The sequence below is a fragment of the Herpailurus yagouaroundi genome, unplaced genomic scaffold (assembly GCF_014898765.1).
Source record: "Herpailurus yagouaroundi ecotype Mexico unplaced genomic scaffold, PumYag 77, whole genome shotgun sequence".
Classification (NCBI taxonomy): Eukaryota; Metazoa; Chordata; class Mammalia; order Carnivora; family Felidae; genus Herpailurus; species Herpailurus yagouaroundi.
In genome coordinates this window covers 20204092-20218752 of record NW_024412388.1, presented here as the reverse complement: position 1 = coordinate 20218752, position 14661 = coordinate 20204092, and the positions used below count along the sequence as shown (strand labels likewise).

Here is a 14661-nt window from a genome sequence, read left to right as displayed (position 1 = left end):
AGAAGGAACTTCCTACAAAATGTTGTTGAGTCTTGGAATGATCAAGTAACTGGAGGAAGCTATGGTACCTCTCCCGCTGGTTAGTTGTAAGTAAGAGTTCAGTTATCCAGACAAGAGCTCACTCTACTAGTTGCCTTTGGGAGGAAATATTAGATTAGTTTTAAGTGACTCAGCTCTCCTGAGTCCTTTTCTCCTCCAGGCACTGTTGTTTAGAGTATCCCACATCTCCTAGACCAGTCCAGTCTAGGACATAGTGTGGGGTTTGTGGAAGAATGGAATGAGGTCAGGCTGTGGGACTGCATCCCACCTGTTACAAGGTCTCGGACAGGTCCCTTCCTGCCCCTGAGCCTCAGTTTCCCCATCAGCACAGGAAGGCCAGTACAGATCACCTCTGATGGCTACGGGTAACATCTTGTAATTGGGTTTCTCCTTCTGAGATCCCCTCCTCCCCAAGCAGCCCTATTCATTCCTTGGGTAGTGCAGAAGGGTCAGGGGTTGGGGCAGAGACGGGGTCCAAATCCTAGATTTGCTGCTTTATCAGCTTCGGGAGAACCTTGGCAACTGCTGTGCCTTCCTTGAGCCTCAGTCCCTCCTCTGTAAAAAGGCTGACATCACCTCTCTCATAGCTTTAGGTGAGAAAACGGGCCTGGCACTTGGCTAGCCCTTGCTAAATGGCTGCTGTCATTATTCTTTTTTAGCTCCTAGCATACTGTGTGTGCCTCTCAACGCGGGCCAGCTGCTGGGGAGAGGGAAGGCTCCTTGACATGGCTACCCGGGGCTGGGCTCAGTTCAGGGGGTGACAGTCCCCGCTTGGGTTGGGACTTCTCAGAGCTGAGGTCACCTAAGGCTTGGAGGCCTCTGGCACTGAGACCAGTTCTAGAAGGGCAGAGTGAAGAGGACACTGGCCACTCCTCCCGTGTCACTTCTGGCTTCGCTGTGCCTTTTTTAAATCTCCGGAAGGGCACTGACCGACTGGAACAGAACCGGCAGTGGGGGCGAGCCAGATGTTCTGCACACTCATCACAGGCCTCAGGCCTGGACCCCGAAGGAAAGGTGGCACCAGACAGCCAAGGATATGGCAAGAAGAGGGAAACCTTTATTTGGTTAAAAAAGGTACAGACAGCAAACAAGCAGCCCCCAGCCGTGGGCTCAGCAGACTTCCTAGGCCCGGCCCAGTTTCCATTAGCTCCTCTGAAGAACGCCGGGCTGTGGAGCCAGCCCGGTCCCTCAGTGCCCGGAGCAAAGGGTACAAGCATCCCCCTGGCATCGCACCTACTTGGGGTGGTGGGGACGGAGGGGGCCGTGGGAACAGTGTCAAACCGGTTGTGCTTAGAACAGTCACCAAACTTGTTCGGCAGCGTCATCAACCACCAACACCCCAGAGGCTCCCGAAGGAACCTGCTCAGCCCCACTGTGGCTCTGCCTGACTCTGGGAGGGGGCAGGCTGTAAGGCAAGATTCCTGAAGAGTCTCGACACCTTACAAATCTGGGGAAGGGGAAGGGGAAGGGGAGTGGAGACGGGGGGTGAGTTTCAGCGTCGTATTGTATCACCGTGCTGACAGCTGTGGTATGGCTTTCTACACTCTGGCGTGGAGTGGGGGTGGGGGCAGAAAGGCCAGCCCCCGCCCCCTGTGGGGGGCTCTGGAGAGCACAAGGGCGGGGCAGGCTTGGGGGCAGACCCTGTAGGCACGGACGGTGGCAGGTGGGCCACAGGTTAGGCAGGTGGAGGTGCCGGGTGCCGGGCTCCCCTCAGGCCGCTCCTGGAGAGGCAGAGAGCAGCAGTCCTCAGGAGGTCCTTAAGCCCCCGCACACACTGGAGATCCCCGCAGGACAGCAAAGAAGGAGAAGAGAGAGGGTTAGCGGACCCGGGAGGAGACAGGAGGCCTGCGGGGGTGCCGCCTGCTCTCCCGGCACCTGCCTCTTCCCCGCGGGAGGGCCACGGCTGGGGCAGCAGGCGACGACGACGACGACGACGACGCAGCAGAGACACAGGCAGGGGAAGCTCAGCGGGGACGGAAGCAGGACACAGGTGTTCGTGACTGAGGGCTCCTGCACACCAGGACACCGAGAACAGGCCCAAGCACCTCCGAGCAGGTCCGCCCCCCCTCCCCAACCTCACCCTTCACCTCCTGCTCCGGTGGGAGCTGCTTCCTCAGTACAGAGCAGGGCTGGGCCCTCAGCCCTGCCTTCACGCCCCCGTCCTTCTGCTTGGGGGGGAGGGGGGAGCCCTGGGGGCCCTACCACCGCCAGCACACACACCACACCACACACCAGACAGATGAATGGGCTCCATGGGGTTGGCAAGGCATGCGATGGGGATGAGATGGCGTGTGAGGGGACTAGGCGGTGCTGGCCGACAGGGGAGACACGGTCTTACCAGCTAACCCTCTGCAAAGAGGCCTGTTAGCTCCCCTCAGGCTGTGCAGGAGATGGCAAAATCCTGACAGGTGTCCTCCTGGGGGAGATACCAGAGAGGTGGGCCAGGGTTACGAGTCGTCTGGCTGGGCCCTGCTGCTCAAGGCGGGGCTGGGGGCCGGGGAGGCTCCGGCTCGCAGATTGGAATCTAGGGTCTCGTAAACATTTTCTTAGCTGAGCGGTCACTGGGGTTCAGAGTGAAAAGGCAGCAAGGAAAAAGAACCTGGGGGTCTCCAAATCCCGGAGGCAGGGGAAAGTAGAGGGGATAAAAAGGAGACAGGATGGCCTCTTCTTACATGCCTATGGGGGCCACCTTGCTCAGTCTCCAGCGGACAGACTCGGCCAGGAGAGGAGACCCTTAGCCACATCACTGGCCTTCCTGCCTTCTGTCTCCCCAGGAAAGACCAAGTTTGGCTGAAAGAACAGAGGGCTGCCGGTCGGAGCCTCAGCAAAGAAAGAGCAAACAAAAACCAAACCAAAGCAAATCAACTCTTAAAAACGAAAATTTTATTACAAGCACGAACAAAGAATACTGGCTTAAATAAAAGGCAGGGGGCTTCCCCTCCTCTAGCCAGCCCCCTCCCCACTTCCCAGTGCCACTGCAGCATGGCCCGGGGTCCTGGTGCTGGGGTGAGGCTGTTTCTCCCAGGGGGGACCCTCTGCAGCTGCCAGTTCTCAGCTGCCTGTGACCCACTAGCTTCTTCAGCAAGGAAGGGCAAGAGGCGAGGACTTCCTAGGTCACTTTCCAAGGGCTTCAGCCCACTTGAAGGGCCAAGGAGGGAGACAGAACAATCTCCTATCTACTTTGACAAGAAACTACAGTTCCCCGCGGAGAAGAGACATCCTTTGACTTTGGGGCCCAGACGTAGGCCAACCTCCACTCGCTTCTCGGCCCACCCTGCTCCTTCCTCCCTTTTCTCTGGATGGAGTCCTCCAGCTGGCAGAGAGTCCCTGTTCTCTGGCCGCTGGCACCAGGTCCCATACTCAGAGCCGGGAGGAGGGTGTGCGGCTTGTAGAGTGGCAGCCGCTCCCCACAGCCATTACCCCATCTACCACGCCCAGCCTCAGCCAGTCTGGGCAGGTCCCAGGCTTCCTGATGTCCGAGGAGGAAGGGAAGATAGGAGGGTGGGGGCTGAGCTGCAGCGGGGAACCCAGAGGTCTCTTGCGATCACTGCACAGGCTCCCTGTTGCCGTGGCTCAGGCCGCTCCTTGCTGCTGCCAGCTGACACCCGAGGGGGATGGCGGGGAGAGGGGCAGCCCAGGGGATGTAGGGAAGCGGGAGCCAGCCGCATTCATACAAGGGCACACGCGAACACACGCACACACACGCACTCACAGCCAGACGTTCTCTTATAAATTTATAAAACCCAACTTGCTTTTTGCTAATCTTTAACCTGGCACTACACAGATAGCAATGTCACCGACTGTTTTTTCTTCCACTTAAAAAATGCTACGTAGAAAAGAGGTCTATAAAATTGTGCAAAATACCCAGCATTAATAAACCCGTTTCAAGTATTGCCAGCAAGAGGATAACCCACCCAGCCCAAGAACTGACTTGGGAGAGAGGTGGGGAGGCGGGGAGGTCAGACTGGGATCCCTTAGAGAACCCTCCATGGGTAGAGAGCAGGCAAGGCCCCCACTTCCTAGCGTGCTGCCCAGGAATCACGCAGGAGCCGAGGTCTTGGGTGCCTCGCTGGTGGTTCAGCCTTCTCTGACACAGGCTGTCTCCCACCACCCCCAACTCTGCCCTATCCATCTAGAACCCCAGCTTCATCCTATTGGCCGACGCCATACGAAAAAACACGAACGGAAGAAAAGAACAATGGTCATCACAAAAAGAATGAAGGAGCCCACAAACCACAACAGCCCATGGAGGCATCCTCTCCCACAGCCCGCTGTCCAGAGCCGAATGCTCTTAGGTCCCACTTCACCCCCAGGACCCCAGCTGAGCAGAGCCCACCGGCCCCCCCACCTGGGAGGTATCGCACGCAGTCCGCACCCGCATTCACACAGGGCTCGCCCCGGCACAGACAGAGACTCGGCATGGTCCCCTCGCGGCCTCAGGGGCCTTGGCCTCTCTCTCTCCTGTCACTCCTGCCGCTGATCAGCTGCAGGGATCTAGGGCCCAAGGCTGTGGGAACCTGGGTTTGGGGAGCAGAGGGTACAGCCACGGAAGTGCGGGGCAAGCCACGCAGGGTGGGAAATAAATACGAAAAGAGTCTTTGGCGGCTCTGCTTCCCTTGGATGGAATGGGGAGGGTCCCGGCAGGTGTGGAGGGTGGCAGGTGAATGCGGAGGGGTGGACAAGCCAGCAGGTGGCAGGTACTGAGCCCAGTTCAGGGGTGGCCTCCTACCATGCTGGCGTCAGGCTTGGCTCCGCAGGCTGGCTCATCGCTTCTGATGGGCGAGGGCAACACGGCGTCTGACTGCACAAATCCCCTCCGGTCAATGAGGCTTCCAAAACACAAGGGGGGACGTGAGGGCCCTGCCCAACACCAGCGGTCCAGGCCTGGGGCTGGATGGCAGAGTCCATTTTCCAGCCAAGAAAAGACCCAGCCCTAGAAAGTCTCAGAAAGGGGAGCTGATCTCCAGCTGGGGGCTCAAGACTCTTCCCTTCCAGAGCAGGGGAACCAGAAGGGCCCTCTCTGCACCCTGGACACCTGGTTTTGGACCACCTGATCGATGCACTGTGAATTCAAACCGGCCCATTTTTCGGTCTGGCTGCCACAAAGCCAGGCTGTGGGTGAGGGGAAAAGCAGGATGGAAGAGCATTTGGAAATAGTGCGATTCCCACTGTGACCTACCCCCACCCCCACTGCAAGGATGACACTCATACGAGGCAGGAGAAGTCGGGGACAGCGTGGGGAAGGTCTGGGTCCCGCAGTGCCCACTGCAGTGGAGCTCCTGTTCTGGCACTCTGGTGCCCCCTGGTGTGAAGACAAGGGCACTTCCCAGCAGGGCTGAACCCTCAGGGCGCCACCAGGAGGGAGGATGGAGACCCTGCCCGGTCCAGCCACCAGCACCGGAAGGGAAATGTTGCCCAAGAGTGGCCAAAACATTAATTGTGGTGATCACTGGGGAATAAGATTACATGTGATAGTTAGTACTCTTCTTTTTAAGATTTTGTACTCTATGTTTTTCTGCAATGAGCATATGTGATTAAAAATTACACGGAATTCAGGGGCGCCTGGGTGGCGCAGTCGGTTAAGCATCCGACTTCAGCCAGGTCACGATCTCGTGGTCCGTGAGTTCGAGCCCCGCGTCAGGCTCTGGGCTGATGGCTCAGAGCCTGGAGCCTGTCTGCGATTCTGTGTCTCCCTCTCTCTCTGCCCCTCCCCCGTTCATGCTCTGTCTCTCTCTGTCCCAAAAATAAATAAACGTTGAAAAAAAAAAATTAAAACAAAAAAAATTACACAGAATTCGGGGCGCCTGGGTGGCTCAGTGAGTTAAACGTCCAACTTCGGCTCGGGTCATGATCTCACGGTTTGTGAGTTCGAGCCCCGTGTCGGGCTCTGTGCTGACAGCTCAGAGCCTGGAGCCTGTTTCGGATTCTGTGTCTCCCTCTCTCTCTGTTCCTCCCCTGCTCATGCTTTGTCACTCTCTCTCAAAAAAAAAAAAAAAAAAAAAAAAAAAAATTACACAGAATTCTTTTGTGTGATAAATGCCTTGAGTGCGCCCTGCAGGGGATGGTGGACAGAGGGCTTCTGTGGTGTGAAGAGAGGTCTGCTGCTTCCAGAACCTCTTTGAGAGGTGTGGACTCGCAGGGCTATCCCCCCACTGGCCGGGCCAGGCCCTATGACCTCTCCCCATGCTCACCCCTGGCTTACCTGGGAGGTAGGGGGCCGCAGAGCACAGCACAGCAGTTGGTGATAACACTTTTATGGCTGTAGGGATTGACGGAAGCCTCACCGCCCCTCTTGCTGGACCACGAGCCTTTGATCTGCCAGCAGGAAGGAGGTCTGAGTCAGGTACCTCCTTTTACTTCAATTTTCTAGGAGGGAGGTCTAGAGGCTGGGAAAAACTGGTGAGAGTTTTTCCAATTCTGGGTAGACTATTGGAGGGGACATGTCTTTAACTCAAGCTATTCAGTGCGTGTGGGGGACTGCTGGATGTCGGGGGCACCTAGCTGAGAGGAGGAAGCCCTAATCAGGACAGAGAGCAGCGCACAGCCAAAGAGAAGCCTCCAAAGGAAACTTCTTGGGTGCATCCTCCCTTCTCCGGCCAGCCACCTCTAAGGGAAGGTAGTATAAGGGGACAGAGCTCAGGCTGACCTGGCTATGAGCCCTGGCCCTGCCCCGACACACTGCATGACCCTGGACAGAGCACTTCCCTGAATCTCAGTCCTCATTTGAAAAACAGGGAACTGTGATAGCATCGTTGGAGATGAAATCTTGCCATCTCTAGATTTGTGAGGCCAGCTATCAAAGGCACTGAGGAGTTTAGCAACGAAGGATACTTGCTTGACTTTAACCCAGAGTTTCCCAAACTCATTTGGCTATAACACATCTTTTTGCTTAACCCCTAGTAACATCTTGAAGAACCAGCACCCACAAAACTGCCTTGGGAGATGCTGGCTGATGTCATTTCTGCTCTGTACCAATCATTCAGCACATGAAACCCTATCATGAGTGTTAAGTTCTGTTTCCCAGAATGAGAGGCTGAGGTCAAGAGATGTATTTTCTGTTGGTCATGGGCCTCTGAGCAGTAGCTGATGGTGGCCCTGGCACAGATGCTGTCATTTGCTTTTTTATCGTTTGGGAGAAAAGAAGGAGAGGTCAGGTCGGGCCCGGGGCTGAGCACACAGTGGGCGCTCAAACAATGCTTGCTGGTGGGGGTCTGAAAGGCAGCAGGTAGGGAGGGTTGACATAGCCCCATAGTCCTATCCTTGCTGTCTCCCTCAATAAGGATGCCCAAGGGAACCCCGGGGCACCCTGAGAATAGTCACATCTCTTTGCCTGTAAGTGCAGTGTGGTGGGGCAAGGGTAGCCAGGGCTTTTGGCCACAACCCTGACTCTGTCCCTTTCCGGCCGTGTGACCTTGGGGCAAGTCACTCAGCCATCAAACAGGAGAAAAAGCATCCCTGTTCCTTCTGCCTCCGAGTTGGCAAAAGGACCCAAAGAGATGATGGGAGCTGAAAGAACTCTGGAGACAGTTAACACGCAGGCCAAACGTAAGGACTGTTACGGTGGAGCACTGCCTCTGGGTTAGCGAGAAAGCCTGCGCGGAGGGGCCAAGGCACGTGGGGGCCTTAGAAGACCCTGTACTGGATCTCCCAGGGCCAAGCCAGGAGCACTGGAAGGCAATGTCTGGCCACCCTCTGTCCCCACCCGTGTTACCCCAGCAGCCCGAGTCAGGCGAGTCAGGCTGCTCTGCGGCCGCGGCAGGCCCCCTCCGCCCAGGCCCAGCCTCCTACCTTAGGGCCCCGCCTCCTGCCTAGGGCCCCGCCTCCTGCCTAGAGCCCCGCCTCCTAGCCAGGGCCCCGCCTCCTGCCCAGGGCCCCGCCTCCTGCCCAGTGAATGGAGGTTGCTCCAGCCTTACTCACGTCTTCGTTAGTTGTCAGGTTGGAGGCGACGAGGTAAGTATGAAACCCTGAGAGGCCCAGGATGGACCAGATGGAGAAGAAGCAGATCACCAACTCCAGCACAGTGAGCAGGGTGGTCAAGGACCCACACCGGGACAGGGCTGGGGGCCTCCCCGGCCCCTGGAGGCCTGCCATGCCCAGCCCTTCTCACCTATCCTTCCGTGAGTGATTTCCCCAGAAAGGAGATGAGTTTGTAACCTTCCTGCGGTCCAGTCACCACTTCTCGACAGGATTACCTCCTGAGCCCTAAGAAGGGTTCGGGAGCCCATTCAAGAGCAGGACGGGTGATGGACAGTAGGGGGAACTGAAGTTGCCAGGCACCAAGAACCCCGCACAAGAACCCCGTCCCGGTTGCTTGGTGTCTTAAGGGAAGACAGGGACTGTGGCTCCTGAGAGTTCTTGGCCACCCCATCCCTTTGATCAGACTGTTTAGGATCAGCTCTAGCCGGGGAGGAAAGAGAAGCAGCTGGTATATCAGATTATTCTAGAGGACAAACATTAGTGCTACACCATTCCCCCCCGGACTACAGGATGAGGTGTGGGGATCCACCCCAGCGAAGGGGCCTTGTTCCCACCAGGGCATCTATTGGCTGACAAAGGATATCTCGCTGGTGTCTCCTTCAGAGTGGAGAGGAAGTTGCTTCCCTGAGAGCCTGGGGAGGAGAAAACAGGACAGGGCACAGCTCAGATGGACAGTGACCACAGCCCCTTGACTTGGCAGAGCTTGCCGGCCCACCCCTCCTGCACACCCCTGCCCCCACTCCCAACTCACGCAGCGTCAGGTGGGTGACCACACAGGCGAAGATGAAGGCCGTCAGGAACGAGAGGGAGAGAATAAACGCGTAGAAGAAGCGGTAGTTCCGTCTCCCCACACAGTTGCCCACCCAGGGGCAGTGATGGTCAAACCGTTCTGGAAAAGGGCCGGGGGGGGGTGGGGGGGTGGGGAGGGGAACAGGTTAGTGTGCCTGGGCTGCAACCAGCACAGGTGTTTGGAGGCCTCACGCCACAGCTGGGGCTTTCTTCCCCCACACTCTCTGTACCGGCCCATTCAGCCGATTCGCAGCTCCTCACACACTCCCTGCTTCTGGGCCTTTCTGCAAGCTTCCCACTGCCTCACACATTCTTCTCTGTCTCTTCACCTGGTTAAGGGCAATTCCTCCTTCATATCTCAGCTGCAAAGCCACTTCCTTAAGAAAGCCTCCTCTGATCCTAGACAAGGTGAGGGCCTTCTGTTACCCGCTGCTACTTATCTTCTGCGGCTCTTTGCCCATGTGTGTTTACATACTTATTAATAATTAGCGGACTGGCCAATTACCCCTGCTGGATGGTAAACTCCACGAGAGGGCCGGTGTTGGCCTCACACCGAGCTGAGTCCCACGTCCAGCTGTGCATGGTACGAAGATGCACAAAAAGTACTTGTCGCCTGGCATACGACCCTGGCCACCTGCGACAAACAATGCTCCCCATTCCCTGCTCCAGAACTAGAGGCTCAGGGAGGGGCGGAGCCGCTCTGTAACTTGTGGAGAGCTGGCATGTAAGGCCTGGCCAGAGGGCTGAGCTCACACTAGCACTCCGGGGGGGGGGGCGGGGGCCCCCCCGCCGGGGCTGGTGTCACACCCAGACTGGTAATGAAAGTCCTCTGTGGGAATGTGGATCACAAGCCCACTGCAGGCCTCCTACCATGGCCAGCACCCTTTGCGGATTCTCAGGGAAGAATAACACCCACTGAGTCACCCACTCGGCTGCCTGCTGTCATGGGGTGTTCCCTACTGTTCTCTCAGGGAGTGCTGAGCTAGCGTGATGAGCTCACTGCCCTGGGGACCATGCTCAGTCACCATGGCTCAGCTCACCTGGATCCTCTTACATAGCATTTCCCTTATGACACCCTTCCAGGGGCACACCCTCGGTCCCCATCAGAGCTGCCCGGCCTCTGGAGAACAAGAAGAGGAGACAAAACAGCCTCTGGTTCCCCAGCAACCACCGCAGGTGTGGGCCTGGAGCTTAGCTTCCAATCCTGGCTACATCCTCTCTACCTGACTGGCTTGAACTCCTCTGTTCTCACATTCTTGTCCCTCCCAAACCCTGGGAATCAGATCAAAGTCATTCAGTATAGCTGGCTCTGGGCTGCTGGATGGTAAATCATTCTCTTTCTGGCCCCACAGTATCTAGAATGTTATTGCTCTAGTCTCTGGTTCCTAGAAACTTGGACCTACTGAGGACCAGGCTGAGGCCTGGGAGAAGGGTCCAGGGTCTCTCTGTATCTCCCCCATACTTCAGAGCTGGGGGAAAGGAATCTACCAATCCTGGGCTGAGGCCAAGATACCACTGGTCACACTCTGAGCCTCTCCCCACAGCCCTTCCTCAATCAGAGCAAATTTGGGTGACTTCCTGCCCAGCTCTTGCTATTTCAGACACACCCCCGCCCCCATGAGTGACTCCTCTGTCTTCAGGGCTCCCTGCACCACTCCCTGCTGCCTCCCACTTACCCACACAGTTGTCACAGACACTGCAGTGTGAGGTCCGGGGTGGCCGAAACATCTTGCAGGTGAAGCAGTACTTCAACTTGACCATCTGCCCGTTGATCATCACCTCCCGGGTCCGAGGGGGTGGCCGGTACGTGGAACTGCCTGTGTTATCTGGGGGTGGGAGGACAGAAAGATGGGGAATGTCCAAGCCCAGAGGAAGAAGCCCCAGCTGGGTGGAAGCCACTGCTGCCTGGCACGGACAAGAGAAGCCTTAGGGAAGCTATTTCCTGGGAACAAGCCATTGGCGGGGCCAAGACGGGGACAGATATTAAGAGCTGCTACCTACCAAAATTTGCTGTGTGCCAAGCCCTGTGCTAAAGCATTACCCACGTGCTCACGCACTGTTGGTCTTATACAACTTTGAGAAGGCGACTCTGGGAAGACTGGGGGAGGTTTATCTAGTCAAGCCTAGACCTAAGTTCCAGTTTCTAGGAGGTACAGGGGATGGAAGACAAAGTAAACAACACTATGAGAAAACAATCAGATCCAGGATGTGGGGCACCTACAACACCACTGATCCTGATGTCTAACAAAATCCACGTCACTTACAAAGAGAGGGAGATTGTTCTAAATGAAGAGACGTGAACACATGCAAGGCATGATTCTAGACCGGATTCTGTCTTGAATTTGGTGGGAGAGTGGTGAAAAAGGCCTATAGATTAGAAATTTGGGAACTATTAATTTTCCTAGCTATAATAACGAAATTAGGGTTATGCAGGAGGTTGTCTTTAGATTTTGAAGACACAAGTTGAAGTATTTATATATACGGCGTCTATGATAGCTACAATTTACTATGAAATGGCTTCATAAGAATTGTAAGTACAGGGGCACCTAGCTGGCTCAGTCAGTTAAGCGTCCGATGTCGGCTCGGGTCATGATCTCACGGTTCGTGAGTTGGAGCCCTACCTCGGGCTCCATGCTGACAGCTCGGAGCCTGGAGCCTGCTTTGGATTCTGTGTCTCCCTCTCTCTGCCTCTCCCCTGCTTGCACTCTGTCTCTCTCAAAAATAAATAAACATTAAAAAAAAAAAGAATTGTAAATATAGGGGCGCCTGGCTGGCTCAGTCGGAAGAGCACGCAACTCTGGATCTCGGGCTTGTGAGTTCGAGACCCATGTTGGATGCAGAGATTACTTAAAAATAAAATCTTAAAAAAAAAAGAACTACAAATATATATGACACAAATAAGATACACTAATAACAACTATTAAATCTAGATGATGAACATGCATAAATTAATTATATTGGGGCGCCTGGGTGGCATAGTCGGTTAAGCGTCTGACTCTTGGTCTCAGGTCATGATCTCACAGTTTGTGAATCTAGGGCCTGCATCTCGCTCTGCGCTGATGGCACAGAACCTAGTTGGGATTCTGTCTCTTCTTCTTTGCCCATCCCCCGCTGGTGTGCGCGCATTCGCTCTCAAAATAAATAAATAAACTTAAAAGAAAGAAACTCATTGTATTTCACACTTTTCTGGATGTTGGAAGTTTTTCATAATAAAAATTTTAAGAGGAAAAGAAATGCAGAGATATATTGCATTCATGGATTAAAAGACACAATTTTAGAAAAGGTTTTATTCTCCCTAAGTCAATCTGTAGATCAACATAATCCCAATCAAAAATCTCAGTATGGTTTTTTTTTTTGGGGGGGGGGGAGGGTTGAAATTGACAAACTCGTTATAAAATTCATATGGAAATGCAAAGGGCCAAAGACAGCCAACGCATTCCTGAAGGACAAAGCTAAGGACTCCTATGACTAGAGATCAAGACTAATGATAAAAAGCTAATGATTAAGAAGGTCTGGTTTGGGTGCGAGGGTAGAAATGCCGATCAATGGAACAGAAAAGAGAATCCAGAAACAGACCTGGCATGTAAATGACCAAGTGGTTTACGACAAGGGTAACACTGAAGTGGTGTGAAAGAAAATAGGCCCCCAATAAACAGTGCTGAGTCCACTGGGTAAACAAATGGGGGAAAAAGCATCTGTATCCTGCCTCCCACCAAACACAAATTCAATTTCAGACAGATTGTAGCTCTAAATGCAAAAGCCTGGGATTAAAAAAGAAAAAAAAAAATAGGAGACATGACTGTGGAGCAAAGATTTCTTAAGACCCAAAGGGGCAAATCATAAAAGAGCAATTTGGTATAACTGCATCACATCAAAATTAAGAACTTCTTTTTCTTTAAGTATATTTGAAAGAGAGTGTGAGCCAGGGGAGGAGCAGAGAGAGAGGGAGAGAATCCCAAGCAGGCTCCATGCTGTCAGCACAGAGCCCAACATGGGGCACAATCTCACAAGCTGTGAGATCATGACCTGAGCTGGAATGAGGAGTCGAACGCGTAACTGACCGAGCTACACAGGTGCCCCCAAAATGAAGAACTTCTATGTGGGGCACCTGGTTGGCTCAGTTGGTAGCACATGCAACTCTTGATCTCTGGGTCGTGAGTTTGGCCCCATGTTGGACAGAGCAATTACTTAACAAAAATAATAATAACTTGTGTTCATCTAAAGACACAATTAAAAAAATGAGGGGCGCCTGTGTAGCTCGGTCAGTTGGGCTCCGACTTTGGCTCAGGTCATGATCTCACTGTGAGTTCAAGCCCTGCATCGGGCTCTGTGCTGACAGCTCAGAACCTAGAGCCTGTTTCAGATTCTGTGTCTCTCTCGCTCTTTGCCCCTTCCCCTGTCATGCACTGTGTCCCTCTCTCTCAAAATAAATAAACCTTAAAAAAAAAAAGTCTAAAAAAAAAATGAAAAGGTGACCTTCAGAGTAGAAGATTTGAACAAGAACAAAGCATTTGTAGCCAGAACATATGAAGAATCCCTATACGTCAGTAAGAAAAAGTTCAGACATCTCAATTCAAATGTGGACAAAAGATTCAAACAGGTATTTCATAAAAGAAGCTGTCCAATGGCTAATAAACACATGAAAAGGTATTCATGCTCATTAGTCTTCAATGAAATGCAAATAAAACCATAACATGTTACCACCACACATGTACCAGAATGGCTAAGATGAAAACAATTTTAAAAATCAAGTGTCGGTAAAAATGTAAGGCAACCAGAAATCTCATAACCACTCTGAAAACCTATTTAACACTAACCACCAAAGTTCAACATATGCACCCCCAGCAAGCCCACTCCTAGGTATCTCCCCAACAGAAATGTGCATGATTAAAAAAAATTCTTTAAAAAATTTTTTTTAAGTTTATTTATTTTTGAGAGAGAGAAAGAGAGAGAGACGGAGCTCGAGGGGGGAAGGGCTAGAGAGAGAGGGAGACACAGAATCTGAAGCAGGCTCCAGGCTCCGGGCTGTCAGCACAGAGACCGAGGCGGGGCTTGAACTCACGAACCGCGAGATCATGACCTGAGCCAAAGTCGGACGCTTAACCGACTGAGCCACCCAGGCGCCCCATAAAAAAATTTTTTTTAAGTAAACTCTACACCCAACATGGGGCTCAAACTCATGACCCTGAGATCAAGAGTCACATATTCTCTGACTGAGCCAACCGGCCCCCTGAAATGTGCAAGATTTGATGTGCACCAAAAGATGTACAGGAATATTCACAACAAGAATCTCATAATAGCCAAAATCTGGACCCACCCAAATGCCCATAAATAGAACAGATTAACAAAAGGTAGTATGGAGTTCTGTAGAGCAAAGAATGAATGATCCTCAACCACACATAAGAACTATGGATAAATCGGGGCGCCTGGGTGGTGCAGTCGGTTAAGCGTCCGACTTCAGCCAGGTCACGATCTCGCGGTCCGTGAGTTCGAGCCCCGCGTCGGGCTCTGGGCTGATGGCTCAGAGCCTGGAGCCTGTTTCCGATTCTGTATCTCCCTCTCTCTCTGCCCCTCCCCCGTTCATGCTCTGTCTCTCTCTGTCCCAAAAATAAATAAACGTTGAAAAAAAAAATTAAAAAAAAAGAACTATGGATAAATCTCATAAACATGTGTAAAGTGAAGAAACCACACACGTAAGAACACAAAATGTTCAAAAACAACTAAAAGTAATCTAATATGGTAGCAGTCAAGATCATGGTCACCTCTGGAGGGGTGACACTGACCAGAAAGGCAAGGGGGAGCTCCTGGGACACTGCTCATATACTGTTTCTTGATCAGGGTGCTGATTACATGTGT

At 53.2% G+C, this 14661-nt stretch overlaps 1 protein-coding gene across 2 annotated transcripts; it reads right to left on the bottom strand.

Annotated features, from left to right (window-relative positions):
• Positions 1–1074: 1074 nt before the first annotated feature.
• Positions 1075–11027, bottom strand: ZDHHC18 (zDHHC palmitoyltransferase 18). Of its 2 annotated transcripts, XM_040466129.1 has the most exons (8): positions 10482–11024; positions 8768–8905; positions 8600–8648; positions 7957–8059; positions 6242–6354; positions 4769–4868; positions 2378–2455; positions 1075–1813 (listed from the first exon to the last, which is right to left on the bottom strand). In XM_040466129.1, exons 1-7 carry the CDS (start codon positions 10579–10581, stop codon positions 2414–2416), a joined length of 645 nt encoding a protein of 214 aa, XP_040322063.1. In that variant the 5' UTR covers positions 10582–11024; the 3' UTR covers positions 1075–1813; positions 2378–2413. The 2 variants fall into 2 exon arrangements, with proteins under 2 accessions (XP_040322063.1, XP_040322053.1); XM_040466119.1 differs by lacking the exon at positions 2378–2455 and having other exon boundaries at positions 10482–11027.
• Between the last annotated feature and the right edge of the window lie 3634 nt (positions 11028–14661).

Bases quoted from the DNA above. Each gene is read 5' to 3' on its own strand.
- ZDHHC18 (XM_040466119.1), bottom strand. From the start codon at position 10,581: ATGATCAACGGGCAGATGGTCAAGTTGAAGTACTGCTTCACCTGCAAG. The intron at 8,649-8,767 runs GTGAGTTGGGAG...TCTCCTCCCCAG, and splicing joins GGTCACCCACCTGACGCTGC to GCTCTCAGGGAAGCAACTTC. The intron at 1,814-4,768 runs GTAGGAGGCCAC...GGGGATCTCCAG, and splicing joins CCAAGCCTGACGCCAGCATG to TGTGTGCGGGGGCTTAAGGA.